The following is a 15,722-nucleotide window of genomic DNA, read 5'->3' as shown; positions in this document are numbered from 1 at the left end:
AAAGTTTATTTTGCGAGTTCAACTAGATTGTTTTAATTTCTGAAGTACTTATCTCTAGAGGCACTAGTCAAGCTTAAAACCTAACTACAAATTCATATAGTCGACGGTTATAATACTTGATTTTTGCTCAGGATCTCGACCATACATACTTGAGCATATAATGAGGAATAATCGAAGTTAAGACTAAATCTAGTGATTAATATTTCTAAAACTTATTTTGAGTGATTGACTTTGGGTCATTTTTTGTTCTCTTTTGAGAACAAACTATTATATATATTGTGATGTTCTATCATATATACTGTATTATACCGGTATTATTCTTGGTGCGATAATAAAATGCAATTGTATTCCATACGTGAAATATTAGTTGTAGAGAGAGTTATACATGTGATGGAAGAGAAGAGATCAAAGGAAATTTGTAATACCCTAGTCTTATCCTAATTACTTGATGAGATACACTATAAAATTTAACTCGTTTTTACTTATTTAACAATAAATTATCATTTAGCCTTCAATCCAAATTTTTCGATATCTACAAATTGTCTACAGTTAAAATAATGTTTTCAAATCGATATAACGTTAACGTACTACAAATATTAATACTGATAATCTAATAATAGTAAGAACGCGGAGTTTAATGTTTATATTACCTCGAATGTCGTATGCGATAGAGAGCTGCTATAGAACAGATTGCCGCTTGTTTTTATATCACATACGATCCTCACTCCTTATATAATGTTGCAGTATTCTCGAACTTATACTTATTATTAATTTATAAGTACAGTTTTTCTGTGCAAACGATAACTCGCAAGTGAAGACTGAGATAGATATTTAAATCCTTTCACTTCAACGAATTGTGTAACTATAATACATTTTTTTACATTTTCCTATTCTTTTGTTCTAAATAAGCATCATTAGATACGTGACATATAAAAAAATTATGTACTTTCCTATTCTTTTTTTGTTCCTTTCTGAGAAAACGATTATTTCCGCTAGTTTTAAAGCCCAGACTTATTTGTTCGTGAATCTTTTGTAATTATCTGTATATTTCGGAGATTAAAAAATATTTTTAAACAGTTTTATGATTGATTAGTGAAACGTCTGATCGACAACTGAAAAACATGACTAAAACATATGATAAATTAAGCGACAAATAAGTTGTTACGGCAAAATCCATTTGTGATAAACATTTTTTCTGAATAAGGCGCAAGGAGAATGAAAGAATAATCATCAATATATCGTGAATACATTTTCAATTGAATAATAAATTAAGACAAATAATTCTTACATTGCACACAATTATTTTGTAAGTCATCATCAGACAACAATCTCGGATATTTCGGATAACAGAAGATTAAGTAGAATGGACTTTATAAATTTTGTAATGTAATGCAGCGCATTTATAGTGAGCGACAAATTATAATTGCACAAATTATAATTGAATCATACACACAAGGGAAGATATCGCACTATCCGTAGACAAAATGTTTCAATATATGTATATATAATCATCCAATATATATGTAGAATACTGTCAATGAACAAATAAAATCAATTTAACATAATTACATTTTCAAGTAAAAATAATGTTTAATTAAATATGAAAATTAAAAAATATATCAATTTGCAATTTTTTATTTTAAAGTCTTATTACTTTAATATTTTTTTAAATTTATTTATTGGTGTTTGTTCAGCGATAATATATACAGTTTTCAAGAAATATGTTCTAAGAAATATATATGTATATATGTGTATAAAATTAAACATTTTTTCTACGGACAATTATTTGTGCGACATTAAGCGCATATAACTCTTTCCGCCGTTTTGACTAATTGAAAAACCTGACTTGTATTGTTTCTTGGGCGAAACGCATTAGAGAACAAAGTAGAAGATAAAGTAAAATTCGTTGAGCGTTGGTGCGAATCGCGCTTGGCACTAGTACATGACTGATATCACATATTGACTCCAACGTACACAAGCTAAACACCTTTGTCGTCGCACGCAATCTATTTTATAAAGACAAGAAGTACGTAAAACATGATAAGTATTGAGGATGCTTTTTCGACTCTGAAAAACACTTCTGCTGTAACTTAGATTATAGTGTTTACTTAAGTTTTATAAAAGAATTCTCTGAGAATTTCTGGATTTTTCAGGAATTTTATTCAAAATAAAATTAGATTAGGTAAGATTAGAGAATGTATTAATAAAGTTTGGTAAATTTATTGAAGTAAATTTATTTTATTATATCTTTCATATGTTAATTGAACAATCCTAAGAAACAAAATATAACATATAACAATTTGTCTGCAATACGTGAATCTAGTCTATCGGTAGTACAGAATTTGAAATGTTATTAAATACATAACAGTAATTTGGAAGCAATATATTGTTACTAATTTTTTAATAAAAACTCGTGAGTTACAGAAGAACTTACAAGGGCGTGCATTTTGTATTATCGAAAAAAACTGATTAAAAAGAAAAACAATTTTGTCAGAAACAAAAAGTAGAATAAACATTTTAAAATAAAATTTCAAAAATACTTTTTACAGAATTTTGATATTCAAAAAAACAAAATCCTGTAAAAATCTACAATTTTCAAAGATAAATCATAGATTTCCTAAAAACTCCATAATTTTCTCGGTTTTTCCGACTGTGTAATAGTAATCCTGAATTAATAAAGTTAAATCTAAGTTGGATGCAAAAGGAGGAAGTAAACAAATAAGCTGGTCCTCAAATACGATCTTTTAAATGCTCTGATAATTTAAATGTCCTAATTGTATATCAGTCCTAAATATATCAGCTTATTGCATTAAGTAAGAAACGCAGAATGTAAGAAATAATAGAAGTTTAACAGATCAATGGAACGTATAAAATTGATTGCGTGCATGTGTACGACATATGTTTCTCTTTCCCTTTCTAAAACGAAAGACCCTTTTCTACGAAAATAATATTTATCTGAAATAATACTTAACGTTCTAACGCGATTACTTACATAATTCTAAAAATAAAAAAATACTTTGGTGTTAAATCATAGATTACACAAGTTCTTTATGCAAAACTGGACCAACACGGGCAGTGTGTCACTATGGCAGAATTGCATTAATAATACTGGCACAGTGAGGCAATGACCTTAGGATTCTCTGTAAATATACTATGATACTTATCAACTGCTTTATCTGGAAAACTGTAATCGTTCACGTAAATTAGATAATTATTATGTTTTTTTTTTCTATATATACACTCACTTCCATTTATTTTTTACACATGTAAATACGTATTGAAAGCAATAATTAATCCCACTGTATTAAACTGGCTGTGGACAGTTGATAATTTCGTATACATGTATAAGAAAAAAATCCTAGTTTATATCAGATAAAATTTCGTCACAGCACTTACAAAAAAGTACTTTATATATGCTCTACAATAATGAATGTTCAATCATCCTTCTTTTGCCTTGCATTTTCCATCCAGCATTTGACATTGCTTTTTACATAAAACTAAATATAAAGAGTTTAATTTATGATTTTGACCTTCCAAAGAATGTAGTGCATAAATTATGCACTACATGATACAAAAAGTATTGTATATTGTTTGCTACGTTTCATATAATCATTACACAGGACCACAAAGTTTTTGGGAAAATTTACCCGAACCAGACCAGATTTCTTATGGATTTTAAGTTACTGAAACCGAATCCAAAACTTGTTTAACTCCATCACGTCAGGTTTTTTATCTATCCGAGAAAAACAAACACCAAAATCAAGAAAACATCAAGTAGCAGGTCCTAATCACCTGAAACACTGCTCGTTTACTCATGAATTCATAAACTCATAAGCCCCGAACACTCTGAACACATAAACCTATTAACCTATTCAATTTATTTGATGGTTTATCCCAAATTTTAGTGTTTTTCTCGAATAAATAAAAAACCTAATGTGTTAGGGTTAAACAGGCTTCAGATTTGGTTTCAGTGACCTAAAATCTGTAAGAAATATCTGATCCGAGTAAACTTTCAAAAAAATTTTGTGGTCCTGTGTTACTTATATCATATAATTAAATTATACTATATAATTAATATTCTTTTCATTATTTCTTTTGATGTGCAAAGGATGATTTTTTCTTGACACGGTTAATCAATCATGCATCTTTTTTTTATTAAATACTTTGATAAAAATTTATCTGATCGATATAAACTAGAATCGTGCTTTGCAATGAAATAAAAGAATATCCGTTACAATCTTGATATTAAGTTTAAGCGCGATGCGTTTTTAACCTGTTAAATATTTCTGTATAATATCAAAACAAGAATCTTTGCTGTAAACATATCGGAAAAGTTAAATTTATATTTCTAAATGTATAGCAAAGATTTTTCAAATTTTAGCGAGAGTAAACGGATAAATGAGAATAAACTGCTGCTGAAATGGAAAATTGCAATTACTATGCAAACGTTCATGAGAAATTCCATTTCCCGTCTTTTCCTCTGAACTTTACACAACAATTCGTTTTTTACGATTAAGATCCATTTTTCAGATCTGAATCCAATCACAGCCGTTGAGGATGCAAAGTGCAACTTATTTCGTTGCTACGATACCTAATGCCCCTACAAAAAGATCCCAGATAGCATTTCGTAAACTCATGAATAATTAAAAGATAGAAATACGCAGGATTGTGTTCGACACGTCACTAACTTGCATACATATTTACGCAAGGATATGTTCATTGTGTATGATACAGGATGTTCGTATTACGTGTGCGTTTAGGTGCGTATTAACGCATTATATTAAGCGACAAATCTGTTAAAAAAAATTATGACCGTTTGGATATATTTGACATAGAATGTTATCTGGGGAACGCAATGTAATTCTTATATAAGACACTAATGTTGCTTCTTAAAACTATTTCAAAACTATGTATATATTCAAAATTATAATAGATCAATCTTGTAGCTTACACAAATGGACAAATGAGAGTAAAATGTAGAAATGTCAAAAACATGTTAAAATTATTTTGCATAAGTAAAAAATTACTCTTATAAATTTACTAAATATATCTTTTGTTTTGTATATGCAGTGCAAAATTAAAGAGGCTTCTGAAATTAGAAGTATGATGTGAAGTAATACATTATGAATTAATACTAAGAAATTTTTTATAGATATGTGCTCCGAATAGACTTTTTGTCAACAATTATTGCTATTAATAAGTCAAAATAATATAAACTATAATACAAATTTTCCTATCAGCTACACAACAAAATTATTAATAATTATTGATAAATATGGTTTGAACACTAATAGAGATACACACCGGGGGACGCAAAAGAACACAATGCGCGCGAGATCCTACGATTTATGCTTTACTGATACCAAATTCTGCCATATTATGACACGCCAAACGAGCGATCTATTTTGCACTAGGAACAACATATTCGACAATTGGATCGATTTTTTTTGTTACGTTACTATTACTCTGATTTAGTCAGATGTCGATTTCAAATTGGTCTTGCTCGATCGGTTTCTTCACCCAATTTCCAAGCTGTGCTTTCGCAAAAGCATCCTTCAATTGACGTTTGGCAAGCTATCCAAGAAAAACAAATCAAAAGTATTATATAATGGTATATGACAAAAATGTAAAGCTCAATGATCTCAAATATCTCATATATATCCATTCCTTGTATACATTGTTATTATTCCCCCCCATAAAGATACAATTACTTACTGAATAATCTTGCACTGAAGTTTTTGCTTCGTAGTACTGTCGACAGGTATTTTCATCAACATCGTCTATGGTCGGAAGATGATGCAAGAGATTAAAGAACCGTCTAAAGAATGCTTGTTTAGATATTCTAGAAGGTTTTCCATTTTCATCTTTGCCAGTCGTACAGTTTATGATTTCAGCTTCGCTCTGCCCTAAAATGTAATAAGAAAAAATTTTTTTATGAAATACCATCTCGTATATTTCTCCTTTTGTAAAAGATTAAGGATGTGAATGTACCAATTGTCCAATTCAAGCTGTAATTAGGCGCTTTTCCAGGTTGTCTGACTTCTGCTGATGTGACTAAACTCATTAATGGTTTATTAAGTCTATATGGCGGCGGTAAGCCCTGAATAGTGTTTTCGATGCGACCGCACACTGCTCTGTACATATGACTCGGATTTAAGAGACTGCCGAGGACAATGCTGTGGAAATAAATTGGCTCGATGAAGTGGCTTAAGAGTGCGCCCTGCACACCAAGTACGTTCCACCGAGCTATTTTGTCCGAGCATGACATCGTCAGCAGTCTTTGACCCTTTAAATTAAATTCCAAATTAATAAATGTCGATAAAAAGTAGGGCTATTACTTTCGACAGGTTTAAAGATCTGAAGCTTTGAAAAAATTTAATCTTCTAAGTTTAAGATACTTTCAAAGCTTCGAAGTTAACTTTGCGAAAAATTAATTAAAAAATATATATTTATGCGAATAAATTAATTGAGGGAATGTAAAATGGAATTATTCCTAAACACATAACAATTTGAAAGTATTATAATACAAAATATCATTTATTTGATACATCAGTTTTAAATAAAAAATCAAACAGTTCTTATTACATGAACATAAAATAAATTTTCAGAATTAAAATAAAAATAAAAATAAAAACAAAGTTTTAAAGCTTTTACCGAAATTTCGAAGTTTGTTTGAATACTCGAAGCGAATCATTAGTCTCAATAAAAAATATTTTTATAAAAACGTATTCTACATGTATGTATTTACTTTTAACACGAACGATACATACCATTAATACACCATCCCAGGTTTGAATACCCTCGTTACTTTTTACAGGAATAGTTCCTTCGCCGGATTCTATCTTTGTACGTAATTGACCTCTTGCACGTCTATTTGGATGCTTATCTATGTTATCGTTGTCTTCATGAGGGGAGAAGATTCTCGCGTCACCGCAGGGAGCGGTATTTATAAATAAATGAAATTGGATGCCTTGCTTTACTTTAAATCCCTTTTTGGCCGGCTCGAGGATGGACTCGGCACCCTTGTCTTCGATGTGCAGTTCTAGTTGATTGTAAAGATATTCACAAAGACACCGTCGCGCCACCACTTCCGCGTGACAATCATTCACGGCACTACCACTGACGCTCAAATGCTCGCCAGAAACGCATTTTGTACCTTTTATCAAAAGAGACATTTTTGTAGACATTTTACAGACAATATTTGTAGTAACGTGTATTTTGTTTAAATGTAGAGAAAATGGTTCAAATACTGAATGTCCTAGATCCTAGAAATTCTAAATGTTTTTTAAAATTAAAATATTAAAGTTTTATTTTTAATAAAATATTATAATAAGTAGACTTTAAGAATTTAAGTAAAGTTAAATACACAATTATTATGTAACAATATAATTTAGATATTCAACAAAAGATTTAAGATCAAATTTAGTAAGGAATACTTATAAAATAAGTTTGTCTTACCGGTGGTAACACATATCAGTTCTGCCTCTTGTCCCTTTGTTATTACAACGCCAGCTAAAACTTTGCGTCGCGCGTGCAGCGGCTTGGTGGCAATAAGATCGCTATATTTCTGATGTACCAGCCTGCCAATTTTGTCGGCTAGCATTTGTGGTAGAGACATTTGTTCTTGCGCAGGAAAATTGATACGAATAGGAAGCGGTAAACAAAACGAGGAACTATGGACGTTTCGCAATTTTGCTAAGGCAGCTTTACTCGCCGCAGCTTTCGCCATCTTCTTACTTGGGCCTGTTCCCTCGAATGTTTCGCCATTGATGGTTACCGATATCGTGAACTTTGCGTAACTCTCTCCGTTATCGGATATACAGTTGTATACGACACCCGGATATAGTTCGTTAATCAACGCGACTGGACCTTTTTCATTGTATCTATTGATATTCTTTGGCTCCTGGGGTAATGTTTTAAATGCATTGACAAGATGATTATCACGTTCCGTCACGTCGCTCGTAAAGTCTGGTTCGACAGGCACAACAGGCTGGCAAGTGTTAATAGCTTGATGAACCTCAGGTGTATTTCTAAACTGGACGATGTTTCGCAAAGCGAGTTCGGCAGCTGCATGCTTAGCCATCTTCTTGGTACGTCCTTTCCCTTCGTACATCTGATCATCAATTTGTACCGCAATCGTAAATATTGGAGCATGCGTGGGCCCAGTCTGTCCCACCAGTTTATAAGTAGCTCCAGTTTTCAGCTCGTTTAATGCACATACTGCATTTTTCGGTTGTGGATTCTTATGACGCTTCTTCGCGCCAATGTTATCTGATAAAATAATAAATTAAAGTTTATCAATTCTGAATAAAAGTTCATATTTTTCGTATAATCTTTTCATATATGTATACATTTCTATAGCCTGTATTCAGAACGCGCTAACCAAAATGTTAGCGTGTTGTTATCCAATAGAAAAATCTGTTTTTTATAATACAGATTCTTCTATTGGATAATAACGCTCTAACATTTTTGTTAGTAGGTTCTGAATATGGATCTTATGTATAATCACTAACCTTCTAGATCTATTATATCTGCAGTTCTCTTGAGAATTTGAGACTTTGGTGAATTTCCTTGCATCATCTGCAATAATCAACAAATCAATAATACAACTGTGATTATTACTACTGAGAAAATTATTTTACTTTAAACCTCCGCTCTATATTTTCTTTAATTTATTCCACATTAATAAAAAAAATAATAGATTAAAAAACACTTGTAAATGTTAGTTATTAAACTTTACAATATCATTCCAATTTTATAAAACATTAATTAATGCATAGCGAGGTGATTTGTTTATTGTTATCGGCAAAGAAAAAGAACATTTGTTTTAAAAATATCTTTTAAATGTGAAAATAAAGGTAAAAAAATAAGCTAGATTTAGATCTAAATAAGATAGTTTATTAGATTCAATTAAAATAAAATCACAAATGAGACTTTACTAAGTCATCCTCAATCATAAGTATAAAAAAACTTTAATAATTTAACTTTAGTTTGGAATTAAGCTTCATAGTATAACCTTTTTAAATCTTCTATTAAAAGTAATCAATGATAACATTATCATTGATTGGCACTATAAAAAAACCCTTTTTGGGCAGATATCTCATATTGTATTATATCATCCTTTCTACCACAAAATAGATACAATTTATAGTTTAATTCACATCCTACCTTTTAACGGAAGAACCTTGAATTTATTATCAATATACTTAAAATTAACGATTATCCTATAGAATTAATCTTTAACGAGCTCAATTCCAGACTGAAAAAACTTTTTAACGCTAAGTCATCTGATAACAGACATTTTATTCAATATTAAACATAGTATTGGTTTTTAAGTCCAGTATTCTTTGTGTGACTCAATAATTCTCAGGCAAGTGCAAGTGTCTTTTTTTTTTAATTCAATTTTACGCTTTATTGAATAAATAATGAGTAACAAACACAATCAATAGAAAAGAGCAACTTGTTTCAAGAGCTGTTTTTTTTTTATCACGCAACACTATACAATTTTTGATAGCAACAGATCGAGCAAATTCAATTTTGATTGTTTTAATCATCAGATTAGATTAATTATTGATTAATCATTATAAAATTACACTAGAATCGTGTAAATATGAATACCATCGTACAATATTTTTTACTTCAATAAAAAAAAAAAAAAACATTCGAATCGAAATATATTTCGACCTGGCTCCAATCGCAGATCGATCAAAGCTGTCAACGGCGAAAGAAATTTCGTTTCGTTCTTTCTCGCGAGAAACAACGCGTGGTGTTCGCTAACAGGTGAGAAGGTGGGCATGCTCCGCCGTTTCGGTGGAATTACGTATTAAATTCGACTTACCTGTGTCGCGTGTCCGTGGCCGTGGCCGCCGCTCGACGAATTCTCCGATAGCGTATTACCGTTAGCGGGAGTCATGGTCGCGCCGCACTCTGGAAAAATGAATGCAAGGCATGTAATGAACACGCGGGTGACGGTTACGCTCGCGACTGCATATCGCGGGGAAAATCAATAGAGCCATCTCTCGTACTTGTCGGACTCGATTGTTGGTTGTTATTTAGCAACGCCAAACCGTTCGACATGGTGCGCCGTGGTGTGGTCCGCTCTTTCAATGGGGAAGGAAGGAGGGACGATTCACTCAAGCCACTCGGGGAAATTCTAAACACGAGACGTGTGTAGAGGATCCGCGCACGTGCGTGCGTCGTCGATGTAACCGAAGATCCGTCGAGATTTGTCTCGGCTATTCTAACACCCCGAAAATTCGCAGCGCCATTGCCGTTTTTTTTCGCATAATCGACCTAACCTGATAACTCCCCCTCCCGGAGATAGGCGGCGATACACCCGTACCGACGAGGAATCGTATGAATCACGCGCGGATGCGCCTTGCTGGATTAATCTTTCCTCTCGTCACCGAACCGTTAATAATCAAAAACACTTTGAGAACATTCAAACAGACGAAGGACATGCAATCGCTCGTACCTTCACTCCAATTTCACAAATGCTACGTGAGTATCTATGTTAGTCGTAGCGTAGCGATCGTTTTTTTAGGGCGCTGCAAGCGGTGTCCCCCGCATTGTGCCCTGGCTGCCCTAGACGAAGGTTTGTAGGATGAACGACGGAAGGGGAAGGAAGGTCTTTGCATGAGCACCATTTTGGGGCTATAAAATGCATGTGTAATGTTTGTTGTACGAGAAGAGTGAGTGAGTAGTAGTAAAAGTGGAATGTGAGGAAGATGGAATTGGTACATCGTATTGGCCCCGGCCATGTTGGGGCCAAATGTGTAACAATGGATTCGAAGACCTCCCTTTCCCTCCCGTCGTTCATCTACAGACCTTGTTCTATCCTACACCGGCCAGATATTGGATTTGGATTTGGCCACCGTAATCGTACGCCACTAGCGGGGATGAAGAGAAAAAAAGAGGTTTCGAAAATTCCAGGGAAGGGAAAGAAAGGAGAAGAGGAATGCAGGGTGCAGGCTCTTCGAACGAAGTATCAGTTTTGGTGAACCAGATATTCTTTCTTTGCAGGTATGTAAAAGATAAAGGGAAACGAATGAACTTCTTTATTTGTTCATATCTTCAAAGTACCGAGATATTGAAAACTCATTTCCGGTCTCGGTCGCGCGTTTTGTCTGTAGTGAATTTCCACATATTCCACATATAAAAGAAAAACATTCTTGATTTGAGAATATCCTGTATTTGCGAAATGTTAAATATTGAAACAAGATAGCGCGTTACACAACAAATAACTTGCTTACATAAAAATGTTTTGTATACTTTTATGAAATATGATAATTTTCATGGATATTGAGAGGAAAAAATATTAGATTTGAAGTGATAAATAACTTGAAATAAAAAATTATAATATTTTAATACTATTATTAAAACGATCATGTATTGTGCTCTATATATGATCTCTCCCTACATATAATTATGAAATTGAAATAAAACTACATTTTACTGAAATTTAAGATTAAAAAAATTAAATTATATATACCTTTATATGCAGAATAATTTAAGGGATCATATTTTGTAAAAAAAAATCGTGCAATTTTAATTGCATCTTGTTTTCGAAATATTTACTCGATATTTTATGCCCATCCTATATAAATGAGAATATAATTGCTTGTATATATAAAACGATAATTGTTAAGTAGAATGCATTAGTTTATTTAATTTGATATTGATCTAATATTCTCCCTCTGTGGATTCTTGGAATTTTTGACCAGAATTTTTATTCTTTAACAAGAAGGAAAAGAAGAAAAATAAATAGTAGAAAAACGAGTCAAACAAAAGAAAAAAAAATCATCTTTTCATTAAAAAAATTCTGAATGGGTCGTTTTGACAAAAGTTAAATTTGTCACGTCTCTTTTGTTCTTTTGAAAACAGCTTCTGTTGCAATTTTTCTTAGCCGAGTTTCCCTGCATTCCAGGCTTATATTTTATATCCTTGGATTTTTAACCACTTCCTCACCAAATTGTGACATTATGTTAAAAATTAAGAGAGCGTCGCATAAAAGACATTGTAATTAGTAATAAATCATTAGATATGTTTAGAAAATGTACAAAACGTATGAATTAACACCTGAGACTTTTATTAGCTTTGTTTTTAACAAAAACAAGTTAAATTAACTACGAATCTGAGAAAATGGTTCTTGCATTTCAATAAAAAAAAAATTAATTTCAACAAAAATTATTATTGTAAAATAACAAAAAATGTTATTCTAAACTATGCTAAAATAAATAATTCTTGTATAATAAAATAATTTCAGATAAAAAAATTTAAATTAGAATATATATCACTTCACAGAATATATATCAATTTGTCTCTAATTGTTTTACTATTTTATTTTCTTTCAATTCTAATTTTTTGATTGAAAACGTTACGAGTTGACTGAATATTACATATTCGATTTCATCTCATATACTTTTATATTTAGCATAAAACTGAGAAATTCTTTAATTACTCCTTCATTTCTTAATTACTCTTGTCTTTTCGTTATTTGCATCGTTCGGTTGACTACCAGTATATCAATTACGTATCGTATACGTTAACAAAGGTTCTCTCACCTCTCCCCAATACTTACCGCATAAACTTTCATATTTTCTCACTATCGCTTCAACGTATACAGCGTCGCGCACACCGCGTTGCACGATTTCGTGGTAGCCGATAGCGATGATGTCCGGATCGTCGGCGAAGAGTCCACGATCGAAGCACCGGACGATCGTCCGTAGGTCCAGGTGATTGATCAGGAAGCGTAGCTTCTGCAGTAAGCCCTTGCGCGAGAGGCTGCACAAACCTGCACGCCACGTGACATTACATACACGATGGAGACGCGTTGAACGCTTCACTATCAGGCGCGTTACCACGATCACGACTTCATAGAGATCCTCTTTGAGAAGTATACTCATCTCTCGCATACACACTCCGAAACTATCTCCTTAATCGAGGGTCACAGAAAGATCGAAGAGGGGGTGGTCGAGAGTGAGGGGAAAAAATCACACAAACAATTAAGAACAAGTTCACACTCAATAGCACATGCCGCCGAACGATGGCACGTTTATCTTAAAGTAATTTTTGAAAAATTGTACTACTCGCGCGATAACGATAACGGCAAATTGATACGATTCGGTATCGCTTGCTTGACCGCTGACCCGATCTCGGTATGTGAAAATCACATCAATTTGCCGCTACTGTTACAACAAATGAGACTATTCTCCGACACGTTTAACGTCGCTATCGCACGCTATTCGTCTGCTTACACTGACCTACACCACATGGTTTCGGAGAGGGCGGTCGCCGTCTCTCGTGCGAGAGCGATGTAAACATATCTAATATACCTTTATTTCTAAACATTACTCTCACTTCATAGTTAGTTTATACATATAATAGCCACACTTCAGGAATGTACAGGTTGAAGGAGACAGACGAAGCTGTGAGAGTCTTCTTCCGCTTTAATAAATTTCCGATAAAGATCTTTTTCAGATAAGATATCTAAAGACCTTTCACAATGTTATTCTTAGAATGCATTCCATAAATCAAAGTATACTTCAAAACATTTTTAACACGTATAACATGAATTACAGATTTCCAGTATCTGACTCTTTGTCCGCAAGGACTAAGAACATAGTTGAGCCAATGTACATTCTCTTATAAATTCTCTTTGTTTTTCTTTTTTTTCTGTTTTATCTTCCGTGTTTTCTTGCGTTACACCATTCTGTTTCCGTTTCTTTCATTACACCATCCAATCTTCTTATCTTTTGTTACTACTACTTATATTAATATTATTGTTTATGTAACTTTATATATTGTTCTTTGTGGCACGTTCTTAGAGAGTTTTATTTAGATAGTTTTTGAATTTTCTAGCCAATAAGATTATTGCACTTTGTTCTATTACTACAGAAAATTAATTTTTTAACATTATTATCAACAGTCATTATGAACCAATGTTGTTACAGACTATAAATATTTATGATAAATATAATGAAAAGTTAATGTATTATAAATCGTTAAATAAATTTCTAAAAAATATTAGAAATTTTTTACTTAAAAGTTTCTCTAGCTTTTTGTCCTCCCAAAATATCTTCTGTGACAATAATAGAAAAACACAATTTTGGAAAAAAATTCTTTAACCTGATAATTATGATGAACGGGCGAATATTTCGGCCGTTTTGGATGTTCTGATACAATCTGACATCGTTTATTCAAACTTCAATGTAATATATCAGAAAAATTTAGAGACAGATATTGCACAGATATTATTTCGTGTGTATGTATGGATATGTGATAATTCTCCGCAATGCATATTAATCTAAAATTAAGGGAAGAAATAATTTTCAGAAGCTCAAAAGCGAATCTCGACAAGTTTCGCGAAATCATACAAACACTTAAGTATTCTGAAACAAAATATCGTTAGATTTTTTATCTTATCATGTTGATTTTTTTAGGAAATTTTTTCAAAATTATCTTTCTCTTTATTTAATATTTATAAAATTAATGTTTATAAAAATGTTCTATTTTTCCAAATAAAAAAATATAAATAATAATTATTTAAAGATCAAATAAAAATTTATTGTTAATAAATTATTACTCATATTTTTTATTAAAAGGAGATCGATTTTCAAAGAATAATAAATAAAGGACAAAAAGTAATATTGAAGCACCCACTTTTTTAAAACAAATTCATAAAATCCTCATAAAAAAATTAGCATGATAAAGTAGTAAGCTTCTTAAATTATTTCGCATTTCGATTGAGGACATAAGTTATTAATTAGAAACAGAGAATAAAAGGATTAAAAGGAAACATAATAGCCGACGGGTGGAATAATAACCGATTAGTACAAGTGAAATTGTTCTTAATCATAAGCACATGATGATTGCTACACTAAGCTTATCGCACGATGTTTCATGATATGTCGTTATACATATAAATCTTTATTTTCTACGTTTACCATTTTCTCAAGAATTCTGCTGTTTTTTTTTTTTTGTTCTCAAGAAAAAGCTAATAGTGCACGTTTTGTCGGAGGAACACGATAATACATAGACCTCGTCCAATAATAATTACAACTTTTTTTTATACATATTCTGTTTCTCTTACACTCACGACAAACGATTCTTACGATGACATTAAACTGAGTTCGGTTAGAGACGTGTTAGAAGATCTAGTTTGGTGCGCTATGAATATAATTCGCGCCGCGGTGGCAGCATTGTTTAATATCTTCAGATGAGTTGGGGTAAAAACTGATACCACTTCGATCTTCGAGAAATGTTAAATTCGAACCGTACTTAATACACCTAAGTACTTCTACAACAATCCAATGTATTCGAAGAGATCGCTCGTGAAGTTATGTTACAACGCAACTTAATATAAGTTACAACTATTCCAACTGAAATCGATCCAGTCAAAAGTCCAATCTGGAAATATCTGAGATACTAACATGATTTAACTATCAACAACGTAGCATGTGTTAAACATGTAACATAATCAATGAGTCGTGAAAGTTCCGTGATCGCTTTAACCATAATATAATCTAGCAATCCCATAAAAGTGTCCAAAAGTGTATGTTAGAACAAATTAATACAGGTATTCCTTTACTTACGTCTCGAGATTTTAAATTGATTTCGTAAATGACGTAAGTCTAATAGAATTAATATTTCATATAAATAAAACATTAGTTATGCAAGATAATAATTTTATTACAACCGATTGTTAATCTTTATTTAAGAAA

At 32.0% G+C, this 15,722-nt stretch overlaps 1 protein-coding gene and 1 long non-coding RNA gene across 3 annotated transcripts; one reads left to right on the top strand and one right to left on the bottom strand.

The window, feature by feature from the left end:
- Nucleotides 1-956: 956 nt before the first annotated feature.
- Nucleotides 957-14,535, bottom strand: LOC105834599 (double-stranded RNA-specific editase Adar). Of its 2 annotated transcripts, none has more exons than XM_012677220.3 (8): nt 12,581-14,535; nt 9,839-9,927; nt 8,514-8,580; nt 7,459-8,271; nt 6,771-7,156; nt 5,992-6,286; nt 5,716-5,906; nt 957-5,574 (listed from the first exon to the last, which is right to left on the bottom strand). In XM_012677220.3, the coding sequence occupies exons 1-8, from the start codon at nt 12,912-12,914 to the stop codon at nt 5,476-5,478; spliced, it is 2,274 nt and encodes a 757-aa protein (XP_012532674.1). In that variant the 5' UTR covers nt 12,915-14,535; the 3' UTR covers nt 957-5,475. The 2 variants fall into 2 exon arrangements, with proteins under 2 accessions (XP_012532674.1, XP_012532675.1); XM_012677221.3 differs by lacking the exon at nt 12,581-14,535 and adding an exon at nt 10,026-10,939.
- LOC114255208 lies at nt 10,364-12,170 on the top strand. The gene is made up of 2 exons (XR_003626507.2): nt 10,364-10,500; nt 10,933-12,170. It is a non-coding gene; the product is annotated as an uncharacterized LOC114255208 (long non-coding RNA).
- Nucleotides 14,536-15,722: the final 1,187 nt, after the last annotated feature.

This window comes from Monomorium pharaonis, chromosome 9, assembly GCF_013373865.1.
Source record: "Monomorium pharaonis isolate MP-MQ-018 chromosome 9, ASM1337386v2, whole genome shotgun sequence".
NCBI lineage: Eukaryota > Metazoa > Arthropoda > Insecta > Hymenoptera > Formicidae > Monomorium > Monomorium pharaonis.
This window is presented reverse-complemented; position numbering and strand designations above follow the sequence as displayed.